Source organism: Stigmatopora nigra, chromosome 2 (assembly GCF_051989575.1).
Source record: "Stigmatopora nigra isolate UIUO_SnigA chromosome 2, RoL_Snig_1.1, whole genome shotgun sequence".
NCBI classification, from domain to species: Eukaryota; Metazoa; Chordata; class Actinopteri; order Syngnathiformes; family Syngnathidae; genus Stigmatopora; species Stigmatopora nigra.
This window is the reverse complement of record NC_135509.1, coordinates 3,340,126-3,362,363: the sequence shown is the minus strand read 5'-3', so window position 1 is coordinate 3,362,363 and position 22,238 is coordinate 3,340,126. Positions and strand designations below refer to the sequence as shown.

Genomic DNA, 22,238 nt, shown 5'->3' with positions numbered 1-22,238 from the left:
AAAAAATGCATTGTTTTCATCATAACGTGCATTAGTTAGTGAGGGAGCTGTAAATACTTTTTGGTTGGAGTTTAATCCTTTAAAAATACAGTATTGCACATTGTGAACATTGTGATGACATGTACTTTACTGTTTGTTTTTTACTTCTAGACATTTAAATGTTACTTGGTGAGCATAGCAATCATCACCCGATGCTGAGGGCAAAGAAAAGCAAAAAAAAGTCCCCATTTGGCTCCATCCCAATCCATCCTATTGTCCCAAAGGGCAACCTTTACAGTGTACGATCTTGTCTCACCGTCAGGTGTCGCTGTGTCACCTTGTTGTTGCCAAGGGAGACCGCATGAAAACACCTCGTGAACGTCTTCAATGGTTTCATAAGTCTTGGGACGACGCAACTCTCACTACGAGCCGGACGTGGACTACTGACTCCCCGAGAGAGACAAGGTGATGCTTTTCTTCTGACATCGCACCGCGATCTTTGCCTTTTTCCTGTTAAAAAGAGGGTAAAAAGAGCGCAGGGAGCAACAGGCTTTTCTTAAGCCGTATTCACAGACATTGGAGTGGTGAGTAAACTCCGCCGCAGACTGGACAAGGCTACGTAGTTGACTTGAGAGTTAGCGGTACCGCCACACTAAGCTAATCACTGCCATTTAAACATCACAAATAGGAGCTTTCTGAGTAGAAATGACTTGATTTTACATCATTCCAATGACTATTTAGTCAGATCGGGTCGTTTTACTTCTTGGTAATCGCTAAATAGTTACACGTGAAGGCTATTTAAACTAATCTCTTTGCAAAGCAGCATCGACATAGGCGCTGTAGTTACTCATTTATATCATATTCTCACTCAAAGAGAGACAGAATAAAAGATTGCATTGATGGAAAATATATTAAAGGGCAGATTTAGACGTTAGGGTAACAAACAAGTTTCATCTGAGTCACTTTTCATCACTTGTAGAAGGTTACAGTTTCTCTGTTACACTGTTACAATCATATATGGAAATCATGGCAGAATAATACAATGAATCAAACTAAATCAGAAACCATAACAAACTTAAAAGAATTGTGTGGGCTTTTCAAAAGGATCCACAATCATGTTTTTATGAACATATGGAGAAAAAAACGTGGGGAAACCATGTTACTGTACCTCATGAAGATCAAAATGTGCACCTTAGTTAATGATCAATGACTATATAACCCTGATAATTTCCTCTGGAGTACAAAAAAGTCCACCTCAAGTATATATACATATATATTTTGATGTATTTATTTAATCCTGAATAATTTGGGCAATCATATATTCTGAAATTCTGCAATTTTGCAGCCCCAGAAAAGGTAAACAAAGATCCCAAACCACATGATATATATTTTTGCTATTACAAAATACTTATTTTGAGCACAAAATATCATTGGAGTGATTTCTTGCTCAAGGGATGCATCCCTTTTTTTTTTCCTCCCCATTTTTCTTTTTTTATATTCCATTCAGTCATGTGACCAGTACAAATTTAATAACCTCACCTCATTTCATCCAATACAGTTTGTGCATATATCACTGTCCTATTCAGGTACCTCAGCCTGCTGAGATATTGGAGGATTAATTAAGGCTGCGGTGACAGATGGCCCTCTCCAAGTCTACGCTGTTTGTCAGCCGCCAGTCTAAACGGAGATAAATGCTTCCAGAGCTTCCAGCAAGAGCCGTGGCAGGGGGGGTGCTAGCTAGGCCTGCCAATTGTAATTAGCTCAGGCAGATCACCAAGAAAGGGGGAGGGCCACCAGGGGTCTGTGATATTAATGGTTATTGAACACCACCATTAAAACTGAGACTTTTCTTCTAGACACGCCCATAAATAGAGCAAATATATTCCTATGATGAACTAAATGGGGTCCAACGTATCTGAGGATTGCGGTTCGAGATATTTTTAGGTAAAAATTATGCATAAAATGATTTTCGGGGGTGCATTTTAATGGGATGCCAAGGGACGTCATCCATAGGCCAGGACGAGGGATTTTCAGGTGACTGAGGTTGTCGCTTTCCACGTTGAGATTAGTGCAAGAAGGTCAGAGGAAAGGTCAACCATGGGAAATCAGCACAGTATCTCACATTTACTCTAGTTTTTTGTTATTTTTGGCCATTTTTCAGTCTGTAATCAGGTCATATGCTATTCAAAATGACTGTTATTCTTGTCAACCCCCCCAAAAAATGCTTCAGTATTATTATTATTTCATCTGTGTATTTATACTGCTTCTCTTTGTATCTAAATCAGGATGACTCTTCAAAACTACGTCCCCTATTGGAGTAAAATGGCTCCTAGTGAGAGGTGGTTCTCCAGTTCCTCCTAACATCCAAGCAGAGCTCAGCCAGGACTGAGTAGGCCTGGACCGCATGCTTAAGGGAAGTGATGATAACATCCCACATGAACGGTTACGTGCAAGAGGGCTCCGGCCAGGTCGCCAACCACAGGGAGCGGGCGGTGGACTGTCCCGGCGATGAGAGCTGCCTGGTCAAGCCCGTGCACTGCAGCGCCCAGATGGAGAGAATTCAGCACTACCAGGAGGAGCTGAGGAAGAAGAGAGAAGAAGATGGTCGGGGGAAGCACGACATCGACCCCAATGCTTCGTTGAGGCTCAAGAAGTTGGCACAGAACCCTAAAGTGGGCCTGGACAATCCTACCTTTGAGGGGAGGGAGAAAACCGCCAAAGATGAGCTTTCCCAGGCCCCACTTGCTGGTGAGTTGACTGGGTTAGATAGGGGGTCCTTAAAGGGGGGTGAAAAGCGAAGTTGGGAGCTATTGGGAGAGATAACCAAAGACAAAAGGACTCTAAACAAAGACTCTTGAGGAGGTTGTGTAGAGGGCAGGCGTGGAAGTGGGTGGTATTTTTTATAGGAATCGTAAATTTGTGTTTGGATGCTTTGTTGGAAGCATGACCTTTGATTCCATTTCAATCTTAAAAAGACTAAATTGCTAGTTTAAACCATTAAATGCAAATCAGCTACATGGTGTAAAAAGTCATTCAATAATAAATAGTCAGCAGTAGTAGTGCTAGTTTTAATGGAGGTACATTTCCAATATGAAATAATGAAATATGATTAGCCTAAATCTCCAACAAGGTTTTTGGTATGTCTCTATCGACAGAGTTGGAGGACCTGCTGCAGGCTGTAAAGTGGGTGCAGCAAAGCTTGACTGACACTCCAAGCCAAGAGGATGCAGAGCTGCTACTCCAACTGCTGGCAAATGACGACTTCAAGTGTGCATACAGCATCTACACTGTTGTCTCCCAAAAGATGAACCGAGTCAACCCCACATCGCCCCTCACTGTGCAAGCGGAAGATCTCTGTCTGGAGGTAACCCTCGTGGTCTACTCTATTAACGCTATCAACTAAAATAAGTACAAAACTACTAATAAGTACAAAACTACTAATAAGTAGAAATACTACTAATAAGTAGAAATACTACTAATAGGTACAAATACTACTAATACGTACAAATACTAATAATAAGTACAAATACTACTAAGTACAAATACTACTAAGTACAAATACTACTAATAAGTACAAATACTACTAATAAGTACAAATACTACTAAGTACAAATACTACTATGTACAAATACTACTAAGTACAAATACTACTAATAAGTACAAATACGAATAAGTACAAATACGAATAAGTACAAATACGAATAAGTACAAATACTAATAAGTACAAATACGAATAAGTACAAATACTACTAAGTACAAATACTACTAAGTACAAATACTAATAAGTACAAATGCTAATAATAATAAGTACAAATAATAATAATAATAAGTACAAATAATAATAAGTACAAATAATCATAATTAGTACAGATAAGAATGATTAGTAGTAGTTATAATAATAATAATAAACAACATTTGTATTGGTCCCTAAGAAATGTAACATTTCAAAAATACTCCCAATGCACAGGGTGTACCTGTAACTCATATAGTTTATGAATGAAGTTATGATTTATTCATTATGTGCAAGTATTAGGGCAACCTTTAAGTGTACCCACTGTTTGCAAGGAGTACAGGTAACGTCTTCAGGGCAAACAAGTCAGTCGGCCTAAAGCAAAGCAGCAGTAATTGACTTATGTCCCGACACTGTTGAGCTCGTCTTGTTCCCTGTCACACAAAACCAGGGTCATGAATTGTACCAAGTTTTGCTACTATTTGGTTAAAAAGGGCCTTCCTCTGGGATTGGCATGGACTCCCCTGGCGAGACCAACCAACGTAGCAGAAACAAGCTGCACCAAGGCATGCAAAGTTCATTGAAAGGGCATCGAGCGGCACTGCGGCTATTCCAGTCTTGCCTTGAGACAACCCCATTGAGCGGATCTAATTTGCACTCAGACGTAGCAACGCCTCGGCCTCGCCGCGTACAGTAAACCGCTGTGATCTCACACGCCGGCCACGAATCCCGAAGCGCTTTAACAATGCCTAATAGCCGTGGCCGGCCCGCGTTAGACGTTCCTATTGGATCAACTAATCTGACACGGTGGAGTGGGGAGAGGGACAGAAAAAGAAACTCCAGCAGCTTACCGTAGTGCAGTTGACGGAGCGGCAACACGGGCCAGGGGAAGATGTGCGTCACTAGTGGAAAGGGACACAGTAAACTGCTTACGACATGTCAAAATATGTTCCAGATCCTGTATTTGACATATATTGTACGTATAGTCGACATCATCCAATCAGGCGGTAAATTCCATTGACTGATGTCTTTTTAGTTGGAATAATTCCATGTATGTGTGGAGGCATTTTTCATTGGAAGAAATGCATCTACTCATTGAGTGATGTGCTGTAACTAAAGGATTCAAATGGAGAATCTTGTGACTGAGAGGTTGAATGATGAGAATAGAAACAGTGGAAATGCTTAAATGTCTCTTTAACATAGGAACAAAACTATTAAATTGTTAACAATATTTTATGGCAGGAAGAATTTGCTGATGTGTAAAATTACATTGAGATTTAAACACAATGTGTGAGAACCTTATAGGTTCATGTACATGTTATGAATCTTATCTAGGTCCAAAAGATCCTCCAGTCCAGCCAACAAAGGGAAGGCTTGGAACTCAGGGCCCTGCTAACCAATCCTCATCTCCAGGTCAGCTGATTTTTGCTTGTTCATCTCCCATTATGACTGACATTCATTCTCATATCATTGCAAGAATGCTTCCTGACTCATGGTTCGTTATTTCCAGGCGCTGATGCAGGCCCATGACAGTTTAGCCGTTCAAGAAATATCAGAAGACAATGTGATCCAGTATTTTGGAGAAACTGTGAAAATGGTGCGGCTGCATAAAACCCGTGACACGCCACTGGTGAGACTTTAAATCAAGTTCCGCATTTAAAAGGTCAAAGTTGCAAGTACGCAATAGTACTGTATTATTTGGACTATAAGTCGCACGAGCCATAAAAAAATGGTTAAGTACTATATTTTCCTCAATGGATGACACATCTTCATTTTTTTTCTCCATATATCTAGCACACTGGATTATAAAGCGCCCTGTCAATTTTGGAGTAAATTTCAGACTTTTAAGTGATGGCTTTTTCACCAGGGTGCCACTGTACGTAACGACATGGACAGCGTGGTGGTGAGTCGAGTAGTGAAAGGCGGAAGCGCCGAACGAAGCGGCCTCCTCAACGAAGGCGACGAGATCTTGGAGATCAACGGCTTTTCCGTTCGCGGAAAGCATGTCAATGAAGTCCATGACTTGCTGGTGAGAAACTATTTAGTCCATTGGGTATTGACAAGCACAAAAGTGAATCAATATTCTCTTTTCTGGTGCGTCAGCAACAAATGCACGGCACTTTGACTTTCCTCCTCATCCCGAGCTCTCAGATTAAACCTGCCCAACACAGACAGACTGTGGTAAGTCTCTAATATGGACCGGTTTGGCCCGTCTGCACGCACCAATGTGATCCAAAGACCATATAAACAAAGCTTCCCACCTTGTTTGCAGATGCACGTGCGAGCTTATTTCGACTACGACCCCTCGGATGACCCTTTTGTGCCGTGTAGGGAACTTGGCTTGTCTTTCCAGAAGGGGGATATTCTCCATGTCATCAGCCAGGATGACCCTAACTGGTGGCAGGCCTACAGGGATGGTGATGAGGAAAACCAGTTACTTGCTGGACTCATTCCAGGTGGGGATTATGGGGGAGAAATTCAGAATTATGTAGCAAAAATTGGTTTTTGCTTAAAATGAGAGACAATAGGACTTGAATTAGGGTCTTAATATTTTTTAAATTGGGAATTGAATGTGATTCAGACTATTTTTATCGCAGTAATGTTATTAGGATTCAGCCAGACTGTAACAAATTAAAGAGAAGTACTACACGCCACATCAAACCAGTGGTATGAAAATCCAAATAATACATGTGGGCAGACTACCATGTTAACACTATCCAAGCCATCCTGAGACTAGAGAAAAGGCCGTCCCATCTGGTGAAACCAACAGATTAGACGCAACGCCTAAGAATTATTTGAGATTACTCTTTGACCTCAGATTGCGCCCGTTGGAAAAGGAGGTTAAGCAGTGGAAATGGAAAGTACGCCAATTTGTTAAGATAGCAGATGAAAACATGACACTTCTTCCTAGAGATGGGTATATAATTCATATACTTGCAGTTTAAAAATCATTTAAAAACACACTAAGTGTGTCAATGTACTTTCCCATGTTTTTTGAAAGGGATCAAATCTTCATCATCATAGCAAGGATGCTATTTTATTTTGTTTTTTTTATCAGGGAGATGCTTCCAACAACAGCGAGAGACGTTGAAGCGAACAACGCCAGACAGGAGTAGTGAACAACAACAACAACAACAAGGTAAGAAGATCACGTCGACGTATTCCAATCACAAATAACCTTGTTTTGCTTTTCAGGCAGACGTTGGTATGTAAAGAAGAACAAGAAACTGAAGAAGAAAAGCACATCGCCTGTCAGCAAAAGCACAGGTAAGAAAAAAATAACAACAAAAAAAGGAAAGTGTCTTTAATCACTTTGTTCTGGGTGTACGAGCTTTTGTCAGTGTACAACCGACGTGACCTGGCCTTTACTAGGCTGGGATTAGTTCCCCCCTTCCCAGACGGGATCAGAGGAGGCATCGGCAGGTGCCCAGCAGGGGCCTAAACGGCTTGGATGGACACTTTGCTACAAACAAATAGACAAGACATGCTTATCATGTGAAGTTGTGTGCTATGTTTGCCCTCCTGTGGTCTATAAAATGGATTTGAGGCCAAACTTGCACTGAAAAAGGCAATAACAATGGGCCTTAGTTCAAATCTGTAAATCTTAGCTGCGCACTTTTTAAGTATAGTCAAGTCGTGGCGCTCTAAGGAATACTTTGACATGGTTGAGTGGAATTGAAAAAGATTGAGCCAGATGTTTTTTTTAAAGTTGTGTATTCTGCTCACGTTGTACTTTATTGTTGGACATTTGGCTATGCAACACTTTGTTATTTAAGGTTACACTTTAAGCCATAGTTTTGTAGTAGTATTTAGTAATTGGCAAATTGTGCAGATAAATGGTTCTCTTATATTAGATTTGGTTTATCTGATTGTACTTTGTCAATAAAATCACTGCAATTATTCACAAATATATAAATATATTCATATAAGTAGTATTAAAAGATTTGACTATGTCTCCCCAGAATGCGAAGACGTCCTAACCTACGAGGAGATGTCCCTCTACCACCAACCCGCCAACCGCAAACGCCCCATCGCCCTGATCGCCCCCTCAAACAGCGGCCACGATGAACTCCGTCGCAGGCTTCTCTCCCTGGAACCGGACAAGTTCGCAGTCGCCGTCCCACGTGAGTTCCCCCAAAGTACTACTCCGAAAATTCAGCTATTGACATCAACTCTGGCCTTTCCAGACACCACAAGAAGCCCCAGGATACACGAACGAAACGGTCGCGAGTACCACTTTGTCAGCCGGCAAGGCTTCGAGGCTGACCTGTCGGCGGGGAAGTTTATCGAATCCGGGGAATACGAGAAGAACCTGTATGGAACCAGCACGGACTCAGTGCGACACGTGGTCAACTCTGGACGTATTTGTTTGCTCTCTCTGCACACCAGGGTATGATAGACTACTATAAACTAAAATACTGTAAAATGAAGAAAAACATCCTCACCCAAATGTGTCTTTCCAGTCGTTGAAGGTCCTAAGGTCATCCAACCTTAAGCCTTTCGTCATCTTCATAGCTCCTCCTTCTCAAGAACGACTGCGCACCTTGCTGGCTACTGAGGGAAAAGCACCCAAGGTCTATTTTTACTATTTAAGTGGTTCAAATGATGACAAATTGACCTCAGTGGTCATTATTGTTTAAAAATATGTCATTACCTTAACAGCCAGAGGACCTGAAGGAGGTAACCGAGAAGGCCCGCGAGATGGAGCAGGACTTTGGCCACGTTTTCGACGCCACCGTCGTGAACTCAGAGCCGAGTGAGGCTTTCTACGAACTGCGTAAGCTCATCGAGAAGCTTGATACGGAACCTCAGTGGGTGCCCACCTCCTGGCTCTGTTGAACTTCTCAGACTGAAAGCAAGGCAGATGTTACTTTTGCACATTTCTTCATTGTTTTTTTTTTTCCTCCCAGATGAACTCAGGTTTCTTACAGTTCTTTTCTGTGCATTTGTCTATCATTCTCCCCCCACGTTAGCCATAGACACATTGGAAATATTTATAACTGTAAATACAGATTTTTTTTTTTTTTTAGGAAAATCTTGTAAACATTTTACTCCTTAATTGTATACAACGTGAGGACCAAATCGACTTCTTCCTACCGGAATCAGTGTTATTTCTTTGTGTGTGTGCTCTGTCAAAACGCCTCCCAACAAATTCTATTGTTTGCAATGATTGGTTATGATTAAAAATGTCATACAGCAAAAAATACTCGCTTCACTGTCTAAATTCACACTGGAAATATGCAACTGTCTTCTTTGAGATTGACAAAATGCCAACTTTTCAATAGATTCCACGTTTTATTTGATGACATCACCAGTGGGGATCAATAGTAAACATTTTTGAAACGAGGTAATGACACTCAACACACTTGACTAGCACAACCATCTAAAGATATACAGCATTTATGGATCAATTACTTTTAAGTATATATTCTTAATGTACACCTATTTTGACTTCACTGTTAGTTCTGTACAAAGAATAGTTTCCAGTACTGCCGCAAAAGAACAAATCACAAGACAATTACCTTCTGGAGAAGACTTTGACAATAAATAAGTGTAGGGATTACTTTAGTTTTACTCAAAGAGCATATCTTCATCCGTTTCTTCGGTCAACATGTTGGAGGGCTCCGCGATGGGGCCCAACTTGGCCAAACGGGCGGCAATCTCCTTCTCGGTCCGCTCTCTCAGCTGCTTTTTCTTCTCCTGGATCTTCTTCAGCCTGAGATGAGCAAAAAAATGTGAGGTAACCATTGATGTGGAGAACTAATAAAGAAGACACTTGCCTATAGAACTCTTCTCGTTCCCTCTCATCCAACTCTGTTATGATGTAAGTCAAAGTGCGGTCAATCCGTGGGATGATAACTGGAAAAGGTGAAGATTAGAGGGGTTGGCATACAATTTTGAAGATCAAATGTTAAAATAGCTCAAGCTTACCATGCTCAATTGCATTGACGCGGCGATTGGTGATCTTGATGGCCTCATCCAGAGTCACAAAAGACGTCTGGAGATGAAGAGTAAAAATTAAGATTGCAAATGGGTGAGCATTAGTCTTTTGACTGAATCAGCAGTGGAATTATTTTGTTTTTAGAGAGCACCACCTACCTGCAGGGAAGCCAACTCCACTAGCAGCTCAACGGCTCTGGCGTAGTTCCTCTTCAATCTGGAGAGCTGCTCTCCTCCCCTAGCCAATCCAGTTAGCTCATAGCCTGACCATAACAAATAGGTAAGTAAAATGTAATGTGGATGGGGATGATTTTTCCCTGTTTTATAGGGACAGATTGGAAAATCTTGACTTACTGTCTCCGCCTTCTTGGTAATGCTCGAAAACAGGGAGAGTCACGCCTGCAACATTGTCCTTTTTGGCACGCACCTTCACCTGGGCTTTGTTGACGTTCTGAATGACAGTGGTGCTATGGGTGCAATATGCATGTGGGTTAATGGCGCCCAACATCCAGTCATTTAAGGTCAATACTCTTACCTGAAGTCACCAGCTGCAAATTTGGCCTCTGCCAAGGAGAAGGCTGCCTCTCTCATAACCTCTCCCATTTTGGTCTTCGTCTATGGAGGAAAGGAGCAATACTGTTAGTACTATTGCTCTATGACAGTTTCTATTGGACCGACCTCGATAATCTTGCGAAGGATCTGACGGAATCGCATGGAGAGAGCGTCCGACTTCTTCTTGAGGAGGTTGCGGCCAGTCTGGGCTCCTTTCATACGAGCCTTCATGATGGTCTGAGCCCTGCAGAAATAAACATTTCAAAATCATGTTGGTTTATCTTATGATTAAATGAGGAATGTAGTTTTCCCCCATCTTTGACTACAGAGCTCGATTCCAAACCACCTTCACAATAATAATAAGCAATAATCAGCAGTTTGTTCCATACAGATAGCTATAGACTATTTTTGCCCAGATTAACACACGGTCATTTTACAAAATGTCACATGACAGCTATGAGTCTTCCTCTTTTTTCATTCTGAACGAAAGATATGTCAAAATCGCATGTCATTAAATCCCAGTGGTGGAGTTAATGCAAAACACGTCCATGCAAAAACAGAAGCACATATCCTCAATATTGATATTATTGACGCAATGCTAAATAGCCTTAGCTCAGGACGCAATCAAAACACTCACATTCTGGATGGGAATACATCAATCCTGTCCTTCCCAGACATCTTGTCGGCTTTTGGATGGTTATTTTTGACCCAATTTCCAATAAAAACGCAGGTTTTCGTGCAGAGGTTGATGTGAGATGTCTTCAGACCGAGCGGATCAGCTGACTTCTGGTCACGTGAACCACGACGCATGCACGATGGGAGACACCCGCCACGATAGTTTCCGGGTCAAAAATTAGCCCAACCGAGAATTGACTCAATTACGCTGCTTATATCCTGACCCTAGGGCGCACACCCAGACGTAACGATCGGGCATTCAAACTCCCGGTGAAGCACATCTAAGGCCGCTTTCATCCAAGTGCATGACACAGGTATGCTTAAACGAACAAAATGGACTTTGTGCTGTTCGTTTAGTCGTGCTAACTAGCATGCGCCGCATGGGACGATGGAGCCGGCTACGAGTTAGCAATGCTACTAGCCTGAGCTAAGCATACACTGAACTCTTTTTGTTCTATGTGGATATGGCGTCATCTCTATGTTCCGTGGATTGGGACTCATTTCAAATCGTTTATGAGAGTTTGTCTTGTCGATCTGTGCAACAGATCGACCGATTGTACAAACTGATGCTGTTGCATCATATCGGACGACAAAAAGTGCGAATGGAGTCAACGACCTTCAGATTTCCTTTCGTAGCAAAAAACTACAAAAACTACAAAAAAATCAGCATCGTGTGTCCAGGACATCAATGGTTAAGCTTTTCTTCTCAATGATAGTTTCACTTGTGTTTTGATTGTTTTTTCTTTTCTTTAACAGCCATGCCGGGGCTCAGCTGTCGATTCTACCAGCACCGCTTCCCAGAGGTGGAAGATGTGGTCATGGTGAACGTGAGGTCCATCGCCGAGATGGGCGCCTACGTCAGCCTACTGGAGTACAACAACATCGAGGGCATGATCCTCCTCAGCGAGCTGTCACGTCGGCGTATTCGCTCCATCAATAAGCTCATCCGCATCGGGCGCAATGAGTGCGTGGTTGTCATCCGGGTGGACAAAGAGAAAGGTAACACCCCTTTCCAGAATTTTCCCGATCTCCCATGCCAAAGGGCTTCACTCATTGTTCCCCCCTCAGGATACATCGACCTGTCAAAAAGGAGAGTTTCACCCGAGGAGGCCATCAAGTGTGAAGATAAATTCACCAAATCTAAAACAGTGAGTGCCACTGAGAAGGGAGACTGACTTTCTTCAGAAAGAGTAACTCTGATCCATGTTATGACAGGTGTACAGCATCCTCCGCCATGTTGCTGAAGTGCTGGAGTACAGCAAAGACGAGCAACTGGAAAGTCTGTACCAGCGCACGGCTTGGGTTTTCGACGAGAGGTACAAGCGGCCGGGTTACGGCGCCTACGACGTCTTCAAGCAAGCCGTATCGTGAGTGCATCGTCATGGTTTTCTTTTTTAAAATGACTGAGCCTTTACATGACATTGGCAGCAATGATATGATGTGTGCATCATGATAAATCTAATGTGATTTGTATTGTTAGTGATCCTTCCATCCTGGGTGACCTGGACCTGACGGAAGAAGAGCGATCAGTTCTCATTGACAACATCAACAGGCGACTCACTCCGCAAGCCGTCAAGATCCGTGCAGGTATGCATGGCGATGAGAGGGTAGGGAAGAACACCAATTCATCTCTCCTTTCTTCTCCACCGCAGACATTGAAGTGGCATGTTACGGCTATGAGGGCATCGATGCCGTGAAAGAAGCGCTGAGGGCTGGGTTGAGCTGCTCTACGGAAGTCATGCCCATTAAGGTACACTCATACATGTCTTTTCCAGTTGTGTTTACACTTGGATTTATCACCATTCCATTTCATCCCTCCAGATCAACTTAATCGCTCCACCTCGCTATGTGATGACCACCACCACTCTGGAGCGCACGGAGGGACTCTCCGTCCTCAATCAGGCCATGGCAGCTATCAAGGAAAAAATTGAAGAAAAGAGAGGTGTCTTTAACATTCAGATGGAAGTGAGTTGTTGCATATTTAAAAAAACAGATTATATTCAATCATACAACTTTTTGGGTCAAATTTACCTTATTTTTAATGGTCCTTACTCTTCTCTTCAGCCCAAAGTGGTGACAGACACTGATGAAACAGAACTGGCTCGGCAACTTGAGCGGCTGGAAAGGGAAAATGCTGAAGTAGATGGTGATGATGATGCTGAAGAGATGGAGGCCAAAGCTGAAGACTAGGAGAGCAAACAGTATTCTGCTGTGAAGTTAAAAACTTGGCCACAAAAACTTCTGTATTTTTTTTTAGGAATGTTTAACCAACTTTGGCACAATAAAGTTGTTGCTCTTAACTTGGATTCCAGCTACTTTATTGACAGTCATGACAAGTAACTTCTTATCAAAGCATTTTTATTGTAATGTTCAACAGGATGTAAAATTGAAATAAACTCTTATGCCCAATGTATTTGAATGTTTATCATTGACTATTTACAACCAAGCAGCAGGTAAGAACAAGTTACTACTTTAAAAAGGTTTATTTAACTAGTCCAATCTTCTTAGCTTCAGTTTCGTAGATCAGCAACCGCCACATTTTGACAATGAAGACTTCAGCTTCTTCATCAAGAACCTAAAAAATAGGATAAAACACCAGGTTTAATTTTTAAAAACGCTAAACCCCCAGAAAGTACTTCTAAAAAAAAATTAAAAACTTAGAACTATTTCAAAACCTAAAATTGAGTGCAAGTGCTTTGCAGTACCGCAAGTGCATTGCAGTACCGCTAGTGCTTTGCAATACCGCTAGTGCTTTGCAGTACCCCAAGTGCTTTGCAGTACCCCAAGTGCTTTGCAGTACCCCAAGTGCTGCAAGTGCTTTGCAGTACTGCAAGTGCTGCAAGTGCTGTGCAGTACTGCAAGTGCTATGCAGTGCTGCAATTGCTTTGCAGTACTGCAAGTGCTTTGCAGTACTGCAAGTGCCTCGCAGTACTGCAAGTGCTTTGCAGTGCTGCAAGTGCTTTGCAGTACTGCAAGTGCTTTGCAGTACTGCAAGTGCTGCAAGTGCCTCGCAGTACTGCAAGTGCCTCTCAGTACTTGAAGTATTTTGAAGTACTTGAAGCATTTTGAAGTACTTGAAGTATTTTGATGTACTTGAAGTATTTTGAAGTACTTTAAGTATTTTGAAGTACTTTAAGTATTTTGAAGTACTTGAAGTATTTTGTAGTACTTGAAGTATTTTGTAGTACTTGGAGTATTTTGTAGTAATTTGAAGTACTTGAAGTATTTTGAGGTACTTGAAGTATTTTGTAGTATTTTGAAGAACTTGAAGTATTTTGAAGTACTTGAAGTATTTTAAGTACTTGAAGTATTTTAAGTACTTGAAGTATTTTAAGTACTTGTAGTATTTTGAAGTACTATGTAGTAGTTCAAATACTCGCAGTACTACAAGTACAAGAATACATATAAGTATTAGTATAAGTATTAGTATAAGCATAGTATGAGTATAAGTATGAGTATAAGTGTGAGTATTAGAATTGGTATAAGTATTAATATTAGTATTAAGCAGAGAGTGGACGGGCAATGGGCAGTGAGTGGGTAAAAAGCTGGTAGTGGTCAGAGAATAGTGGACAGTGTAGAATGTACAGTGTAACACTCACCATTGCAACGTCATCCAGAATGCCTTGCGGGGTCCCATGAGCCATTACCTGAGAAGATACAATAGTAATGGTAAGTGAAGTGCATAACCAGCACAGTAATTATAATAATAATAATAATAGTACCTTGGAGCAGACAAAGTCCACTAGAGTTGGTTCCTCTTCTCCAATATACTCAATGATCTTTTTATTGATCCACGGTCGCACGCGGCGTTCCATCAACGTCTGAGGAAGAGTGAGAGAGCCGTTAACTTCCACCCTTGCCACGGCGAGAAAAATACACGGAGCGAACGCTTACCGTGTCCACCATGGACCAGTCCAAAGGATAAGAGAAAAGGTCAGGTTTGGCCGTGGGGATCTTTTCGATGAGACTTTTAATGTGTTTACGCTTCTCCTCCGAATTTGGCCCTTTGGCGCCATCCGAACCGAGTCCCTTCTCCTCGTCGTAGTCTAGCGGCACAAGTTTCCTTTTTCGCGGTTGCTCATCTGCCTCCTCCTCCTCGAATTTGCCAAAGACGCTATCGACAGGGAGCTTCTTTCTCTTGTTCCCCCCCGTATTGGCCTGACTGGGACTTCCACCCGCACCTGCATAAAAAAAATAGTGTCTAGTCCAAAATAGGAAACGGCACAGTGATAGTATCAGTCGACATTTGTCTTTATTTTGAACAAAAAAACGCACCCATTTTGAGGCTGAGTCCGATCTTGGGTCGGTTCTCATCCTGAGGCAGCGCGTTGAGAGGCGAATTCTCATGGGGGATGATGATGCCACACGGCGACTCATCTCCCCCCGCGTCGGGCGAAGCGTCGCCGCTGGCCGACGACACGGATGGCGCCGCCGTGATGGGCCGCATGGTGGGTTTGAGGCAGGGTTTCACATCCAAGTCTTCATCCTGTCCGTAATCATCATATTCCTCTTCGCCCTCCTCCGCCTCTTCATCCTCCGAGCGAGCGTGATGCACCCGTCGCTCGGGTCTCTCCTGATAGATGGCGTGGTTCTCGCGGTAGTCGCGGCGTTCTCCACGGCGCTCCCGCGGGTGTGCCCTATGGCGCGGTTCCCGCGGCTCTTCGGGTTCGGGCTCTTGGATGACGGGGGGCCGCCTCATTCGCTCCTCCTCTTCCTCCTCCATCTGGGCCAATGGCAACGGCGCGGAGGTAAACGCACAAGGAATGATGACGTGACCTTCACAGAGACGACGCTCACGCACACCCACACGTACGTGCACGCACGCGCATCCCTCTTTGTCTCGCGCACGCACAATTTCCAGAACCGGGCGGTGGCGACGGCGGCTGCTGCATTTACCCTTCGCAGCTCTGCGTCTGGGTCTGGGTGTCCCTCGTCCAGCAGCCTCTGTCGGATTTTTTCCAGCTCCTCCTTCTCCCGCTTCCTGTCACGCTCGTCGGCCTCCGCCTCCTTCTCTCGGTCTCGGAGGCGCTTCTGCAGTGCACTGCCCCTAATGGCCGCGACGAGCAACGACAACTTTTAGAACAATGGCTGCAGCTCTCCCCCTCTCCCCATTTTTTTTATGCACGCCTGCCCCCAAAGACAGATATTGGCCCATGGCGTCTTTGATTGCAGTCAAGCCAAAAAAATATGCAAATTGCAAAAAAACTAGACTAATCATAACTGTAACCCTCCCCAGCTTTAAAAAGCATGCATGAAATTTACATGCAAAGTCATGCATTTATTATGATGTGCATACATGATTGCTGCAAGCATGTACAGTATGTTTACAATTCTGTCAAATAGACATCAAATAAAAAAATATAGATTTGGAAGTACAAAACACCACCTACATTGTCTATGTTACACATGACAACAATTTTATTTATAACAAAATAAATAGATCTTTTCAAAACACAAACATTCATGCATAATGTCAACACCAGTGTCTAACAAATGCATTTTTAGAGTTGACCATCAAATTGAGCATCAAAATACACAAATGCTGTCTGATGTCATTATGCATGTAGTCTCGACTTTTCGAAAGTACATGTTGCCATTGTTTAGCATCCAAAATTGAGAATGAAGAAAATTACACATCAGCAACTGAAAGAGAGAAGCTGGTGAAATATTTATCAGAAATTACATTGATGATGACATTGTACCATCAAAAACATTGTGACTTCAATAAACAGATACATTTTCAATAAATATGGTTATTTAAAAAAAGGATGCATAATAACATCAGACAGCACATTTGTATATTTTGCGGGTCATTTTATTAAGGTTGTTTGCAACTCCAAAAAAAAAAAGAATGTATTAGACAAGTGTTGACAATAATGCATGAATGTTTGTGTTGGAAAAGATCCATTAGTTTTGGTAACATGTCACATAGTATGTACCTGAAAGACTTTAAGCTCTCCTACCTGTAATATTTGGGGTCGTCTCTATCGTCATCGTAGTCTTCCAAGAACTCTTTTAGTCGTTTGCCTTCCTTCATCTGACAGACATGAAATGAAAAATAATGCAGGTGTCATTGCCATGCATTTAAATGGTTTAGGTTGTGATTTTTAAATTTATTCCCATTTCATCATTCTAAATGTCCCAAGAAAAATGCCTAATTTTAGGTTATAAGATAAGGGCCATTACCATTTCTCGTCGGCGTTCATCATCCCTCTCGGTTTCTTTGGAATAGTCGCGTGCTTTCTTCCTCTCTCGAAGTTCCCAATTTTTCAGGCGCTGTTGACAAAAACCACATCAGATGTTGACCGCTTTAACTCCAGCGTCCATTCCTACCTCCTGATAGGCCGCTTCTTTGTCCCGGAGTTTGCGTTCCAGTCTTCTGCGTTCATGGACCTCGTCTTCATCTTCTTGATCTCGTTTCCTTTCTCGTTCTCGATCCCGACTCGGCTCCCTACAAAAAAAAAGAGAAACATTGTTAGGGTATGTACAAAAGTTTTAAAATAAGAATTCACCAATTGTGACTTTTCTTGTTACCTGGAGCGACTGCGAACAGCACTCTTATCTCGACTCCTGTCCCTCTCCCATTCTCGCTCTCTGGTCCTGCGCTCCCGGTCTTTGTCCCTCTCCCTTTCTCGTTCTCTTTCTCGCTCTCGATCCCGTTCCCTCTCTCGCTCCTTCTCGCGTTCCTTCTCCTTGTCCCGGTCCCGCTTCTCTCTCTCACGCTCCCGTTCTTTTTCCCGCTCTCGCTTCTCCCGCTCAAACTCCTGTCGCTCCTTCTCCAACTTGTCCTTCTCCTCCTCCCTTTTCTGTCAGGGCAAAGCACAACATTTTTCAGAAGACGGGCACGGATCGATACGAGCGTTGGCACTCAACTTGCTTTAGCCGTTTCCAGATTGTGACAAAGGACGAGTGGCTTTCCTACGCTCGTACTCGTCGAGCCAAAATGGCTACCAATCCTCGCTTTTACTATAAAGAGCCAAGATTAGCATAGATGTCACTGGAAACACAATACGAGAAACGACAAGGAATCAAAAAGGTAAATTAAGACTATTTTGTTTTGGGTCGATGTGCCTCCATCAGCACGAGATTAAAAAAAATGTACAAAAACAAAGAACAGACGTCAGTCTTTGCTTGAACTAGTTGTTTGGGACTTACAGGTGATGAACTATGGACTCAGCCCTTCGCTGCCCCTACAAGGCTTTTAAGTTAGGCCTGGGAGGAAAGCAGGTCACATGGTATACAAGGGAAACACGTTATGGGATTGGTTTTGGCTTCAGCATCATCAACAGACAACCTTTCAAATTTCAATAAGTACATTTTGGAACATTCTTTGGCACAGATACATTGAAAAGTATTGGAGAAACTGTCTTACCCCTTGCCTGAAGTCACAGCGGCTCTTGGCGACCCAAAGCACACACACGCCCAAACACACACATACGTATGAATCAACTCTGCCGTTAGTGGCATTAAACACAAGGCTTTTGATGGAGGTATTGTTTGATAAAATGAACAAACTGACCAAGCCTTGGGGCTAATGCAGTACTAAGCTAGTATAACAAAGGAGTTACGGTTGATAAGTATTTCTTATTGAGTGATACCAGTTGACAGTTGCTACACTACAGTACTTACCTAGAAAAAATACAGGAACAATCCTAAATGTAAAAAAGTACTACTCAAATATGACCACTCTGCTATGAACATAACTTGGAGTTAATTGCTTGATTTGTTTATTCTATAAAAAAAATAATATTTCTTAGGTTAAGTGCAGCTCTATATAAACTATTGCCTTAACCAACTGAATAGCTTACCTTAATTGTCTGGTAGGTTTAACCTGTGGCTCATGATGACTTAAAAAAATTATAACCATCTAAAATTAGATTAGTTGGTCGTTTTTTTCCGACTATAATTTAATATAAAATAAATAAAAATAATAGATTTGCCACTCAAATTATGCATCACAAGCACCAATGAGCCCATTTGAAGGCAAACCATTATTGGTACCAAGTGGCATTTTTGTTTTGTGGCCATTTCCTTTTTCCTTTAACATGAATACGGCTATAGAATAAAAAAAACTATTAAAAAATTATTTGCACAAATGAAAACACCTACTCTTACCTCAATCCAGTACTTTTGGCACTTAAGTAATTTAACACCATTGATACTATGTCTATATATACACAACAGTATTAAAAAAATACCCAGTTTCTATTCTACTGTGAAAATAAATAAATCACAGCTCCCAAAAAAGGCATAGGGGTAACTGAGATGTTGTTTATGTTTTATAAATATTAGGAATAAATATCAGAACACTTATTGTGTGCATGCTCGGTATAATAGCATTAAGACTACGGCAGAGTGAGCCAGGCACTGAAAGACAATAACAACAACAATTATTATTTTTCAAATATGGAGACGCCACCTCAAAACATCACCACATGCAGAAACACATACCTCCAAAGTCTTCAGATCATTGTACTGCTGTGGAGAGGACGCCCCCCTCTCTTATTACCCCATACTTATTTATGCATCATATTTGGGACTACGGCCACAGTTACTGCCTTTAAACAATCATCACTATCATAAAAAAAAAAACAGTTTAAAGAAGAGTCGCACAGGTTCACGCACTCTCCGGCCTCGGGGGCGCCAAAAAATAGGTGCAAAATGCTGCTGGTCAAACGGGCCAAAGTGCAGTGCAGTTGCCGCTGTGCAAATCCCCAAGAGGGGGGCACCCAGTTTAGGTAGGAAATAAAAGAAAGCTCATACTTACATCCTATCCGCGCAACTTTTTCCAAAGCTCTGAGATTCATCTTGCTTTAGTCACCATATGATCACTATCATAATGGTGGGGTTTAATGAATAGATTAGCTTTTAAGTAACTTTACATCGTCTCCATGCATTGTTTGTGTGTTTGCATGTGGGTGATAAATGCATAAATAATCTACAATTCTTTGTTTTGCAATAAGTGTGAAGCAGTGTGTTTTAATGACATCCAATTCACAGGGCTGTTTGAATGATAGTCAAAAATGTGTCAACTGTGGCTCAGTGTGCAAAAGCTACAGGAGTGAACTACGTGATCAGCTGCTGTCCAAAAACCTGTAATGTAAATTAGCAGAGCCAGAAAAGGGGTTTTTACCTTGTGAGTGTCTCGAAATTTACTAATCTCTCGGGTAATCAGGTCTCTCTTGTCATCCTCCATATCCATTGCGTTCAAGTCATCCTGCAGGGATTAAGTCATAAATTGATTATTCACTTTGCATGATTAAAAAATAAATAAAAGTCTACAAAATGCACGCACCTCATCTTTTTTATCCTTTTTTCTCTTTCGTCGCAGGGCATCTTCGTCCTGTGAAGGCGCGCTGAGCTCGTCAGCATATTCCCGCATCAATCCATCGATAGCACCTTGGACGATTTGGTCTTTCTTTTTGGTCTCCTCGTCAAGAACCTCCTCTTGATCGTCTCCGTTGTCAGAGACTATTTTCTGGAGATAAAAGCACAAGTGAACTCTAAAGCACACATTTTAAATTAAAGATTAAACTTGGAATACAAAATAAGTCTTACCCCATTAGCACTCTTTTTCTTAGCCTTCCACTCATCTAGTTGTGCTTCAGTTTTTGGATCCACTCTCACTAGAAGACTTTTGTCACCAATGTGCAGCTCGTGAAGCAACCGCAATGCACGTAGTGTAGAATCTGGTTCCTTGTACTCGCAAAACCCAAATGCTGTCAATTTATCCATTTGAATACATTAGTTAAGGCCATCTGACTCATGCAGTATTCATTTTAAAATTGGACACAACATTTTAGGATCAAAGATTGACACTTTGGAAAAAATTAATTCCTTTTGTTTACCTTGTAGCTTGCCTGAAGCTCCCTGAACTCGTTTCCAGCTCAGCACTATTCCACATTTCTGTAATGAGGCACAAAAAAAATAGTCTGAAATATGTGACCATGCCAATAATGTATGTACCATTTGTAATGACAATTTTAAGAATGCAGAAGCTAGTAAAATCATCTCCCTTACTGCAAGTAGCTGTCGGATAAGCATGTCCGAGGCTTTTTCGGAAATATTGCCTACGAACACTGTGGTGGTGGGCCCAGCTTCTTCATCTTTCATTCGCAGATAAATATCCTTTCTGTGGACTGGAGGTTTGCTGACCACCGGCATAGAGGACACTATTACTGGGCTTTGAGTCATGATGCCCATGTGTACTGGGATCATTGGTGCTCCTGTAAAAATGTATACAATATTAGTGTAGGAATCATTTTGAAAACATTGATCATTTTGCCAGTCAGGTTTTCCTTGACAACTGAGATTTTGATGGGCGGTTCAGCCATACTAGAAATGGGTCAAGTATTGAAAACGTTTAAACCTATGTTACCTGGAGGGAAACCAGCATACTGGGGGGGCATCCCAGGAGGAGGCAACAGTGGCCGGTTCAAATGTGGGGGAAAGGACATCGTGGGTTCAAATCGAAGCAAGCTACCTGTTGGAAAATAAGGGAAACTTATCAAGGACTCAAAATATATTAATTATCTTAATTGATTGCTACCATGAAATCGATATTTGCTTCACAAAAAGGAAAAAGCAACTCGCCTGTTGCAACCTGTAACTTTAACCTTATGATGTACGTACATTCATTCACAAATCATTTCATCTGCTAACAAAGCTAAGGAAATAAACAACAAGATCCGAGTCAGCGTCCATTGTCTGCAGGAAAACATACTTAGTCGCTTTTAAAATACGTATTTATAAATGCAGCAGGAAGAAATACAACGATGACGCCAATCAAAAAGCATAAGCGACCATGAACCGCGCAACATTACCCGGCATGGTTAAAAATGCGCTAAGCTAGTTAGTTAGTTAAGAAAGGTAAAATGGTTGGGGTGGAAAATCGCGCAATCTAAATAACTTAAGTATACATACCCAGGAGTAGCTTTTATGTGAAAGGATCAAAACAGTGAAAACTGTTTTTTCTAAACGCAAACTCCCTAAAAGACTGTAGTTTGGTTAGCTAAAGAGCGAAGCCTGGCACGCCATTACGCGAGGGCAAGCTGCTTTGAAAGGCAGTCGAAGATGCGCGTGGTTAGACTTTCGGATCTGGCAACCGGGCGGTGTTACAATTGGCTCGGTTCACTATTCAGTAGACAGAAAAGATTGGTACAAATCGAACGAACCTAATTGGACAGTGTATGCGTTCATAATTGTAATGCTTTAAGCATAAAGATTTTATCCATCTTCACAAAAAAACATTACCAATCCCAGAAAGGGATATTAATTATTTAATGTTTAGCTGGAATCTACATTGATAAAAACTAAAGCCACGACGGATGTACATGTGCCACGGAAGTCCACGGAAAAGGAT

General features: G+C 41.9%; 4 protein-coding genes across 5 annotated transcripts; 2 read left to right on the top strand and 2 right to left on the bottom strand.

Annotated features, from left to right (window-relative positions):
• The first annotated feature begins 329 nt into the window (after positions 1-329).
• Positions 330-8,939, top strand: pals1b (protein associated with LIN7 1, MAGUK p55 family member b). 2 transcript variants are annotated; one of them, XM_077712085.1, is made up of 14 exons: positions 330-444; positions 2,265-2,727; positions 3,135-3,343; positions 5,045-5,122; positions 5,220-5,339; positions 5,577-5,738; positions 5,813-5,890; positions 5,982-6,165; positions 6,768-6,848; positions 6,905-6,976; positions 7,672-7,833; positions 7,897-8,099; positions 8,173-8,283; positions 8,372-8,939. In XM_077712085.1, the coding sequence occupies exons 2-14, from the start codon at positions 2,400-2,402 to the stop codon at positions 8,546-8,548; spliced, it is 1,965 nt and encodes a 654-aa protein (XP_077568211.1). In that variant the 5' UTR covers positions 330-444; positions 2,265-2,399; the 3' UTR covers positions 8,549-8,939. The 2 variants fall into 2 exon arrangements, with proteins under 2 accessions (XP_077568211.1, XP_077568210.1); XM_077712084.1 differs by having other exon boundaries at positions 338-563; positions 8,372-8,938.
• Positions 8,940-8,984: 45 nt separating this feature from the next.
• atp6v1d (ATPase H+ transporting V1 subunit D) lies at positions 8,985-11,055 on the bottom strand. Its single transcript, XM_077712087.1, has 8 exons — positions 10,839-11,055; positions 10,328-10,445; positions 10,185-10,264; positions 10,004-10,116; positions 9,809-9,912; positions 9,641-9,707; positions 9,490-9,568; positions 8,985-9,425 (listed from the first exon to the last, which is right to left on the bottom strand). The coding sequence occupies exons 1-8, from the start codon at positions 11,009-11,011 to the stop codon at positions 9,281-9,283; spliced, it is 879 nt and encodes a 292-aa protein (XP_077568213.1). The 5' UTR covers positions 11,012-11,055; the 3' UTR covers positions 8,985-9,280.
• On the top strand, positions 11,003-13,176 carry eif2s1b (eukaryotic translation initiation factor 2, subunit 1 alpha b). Its single transcript, XM_077712086.1, has 8 exons — positions 11,003-11,190; positions 11,633-11,875; positions 11,945-12,024; positions 12,092-12,243; positions 12,357-12,463; positions 12,529-12,626; positions 12,698-12,841; positions 12,941-13,176. Exons 2-8 carry the CDS (start codon positions 11,635-11,637, stop codon positions 13,064-13,066), a joined length of 948 nt encoding a protein of 315 aa, XP_077568212.1. The 5' UTR covers positions 11,003-11,190; positions 11,633-11,634; the 3' UTR covers positions 13,067-13,176.
• A 41-nt stretch (positions 13,177-13,217) lies between these two features.
• On the bottom strand, positions 13,218-21,966 carry rbm25b (RNA binding motif protein 25b). Its single transcript, XM_077712082.1, has 17 exons — positions 21,800-21,966; positions 21,255-21,359; positions 20,897-21,102; positions 20,725-20,782; positions 20,435-20,595; positions 20,172-20,354; positions 20,010-20,093; positions 17,411-17,682; positions 17,210-17,327; positions 17,063-17,152; positions 16,840-16,913; positions 15,773-15,923; positions 15,152-15,599; positions 14,771-15,057; positions 14,599-14,697; positions 14,476-14,523; positions 13,218-13,451 (listed from the first exon to the last, which is right to left on the bottom strand). The coding sequence occupies exons 2-17, from the start codon at positions 21,331-21,333 to the stop codon at positions 13,359-13,361; spliced, it is 2,451 nt and encodes an 816-aa protein (XP_077568208.1). The 5' UTR covers positions 21,334-21,359; positions 21,800-21,966; the 3' UTR covers positions 13,218-13,358.
• Positions 21,967-22,238: the final 272 nt, after the last annotated feature.

Coding starts and splice junctions, on each gene's coding strand:
- pals1b (XM_077712085.1), top strand. CDS start 2,400: ATGATAACATCCCACATGAACGGTTACGTGCAAGAGGGCTCCGGCCAG. Junction 3,344..5,044: donor CGGAAGATCTCTGTCTGGAG/GTAACCCTCGTG, acceptor AATCTTATCTAG/GTCCAAAAGATCCTCCAGTC. Junction 8,100..8,172: donor TGCTCTCTCTGCACACCAGG/GTATGATAGACT, acceptor GTGTCTTTCCAG/TCGTTGAAGGTCCTAAGGTC.
- atp6v1d (XM_077712087.1), bottom strand. CDS start 11,011: ATGCGTCGTGGTTCACGTGACCAGAAGTCAGCTGATCCGCTCGGTCTG. Junction 9,913..10,003: donor TTACCAAGAAGGCGGAGACA/GTAAGTCAAGAT, acceptor TGTTATGGTCAG/GCTATGAGCTAACTGGATTG. Junction 9,426..9,489: donor GAACGAGAAGAGTTCTATAG/GCAAGTGTCTTC, acceptor TGCTCATCTCAG/GCTGAAGAAGATCCAGGAGA.
- eif2s1b (XM_077712086.1), top strand. CDS start 11,635: ATGCCGGGGCTCAGCTGTCGATTCTACCAGCACCGCTTCCCAGAGGTG. Junction 11,876..11,944: donor CCGGGTGGACAAAGAGAAAG/GTAACACCCCTT, acceptor TTCCCCCCTCAG/GATACATCGACCTGTCAAAA. Junction 12,025..12,091: donor AATTCACCAAATCTAAAACA/GTGAGTGCCACT, acceptor ATGTTATGACAG/GTGTACAGCATCCTCCGCCA.
- rbm25b (XM_077712082.1), bottom strand. CDS start 21,333: ATGTCCTTTCCCCCACATTTGAACCGGCCACTGTTGCCTCCTCCTGGG. Junction 21,103..21,254: donor GTATGCTGGTTTCCCTCCAG/GTAACATAGGTT, acceptor ACATTTTTACAG/GAGCACCAATGATCCCAGTA. Junction 15,058..15,151: donor CGGACTCAGCCTCAAAATGG/GTGCGTTTTTTT, acceptor TTTTTTATGCAG/GTGCGGGTGGAAGTCCCAGT.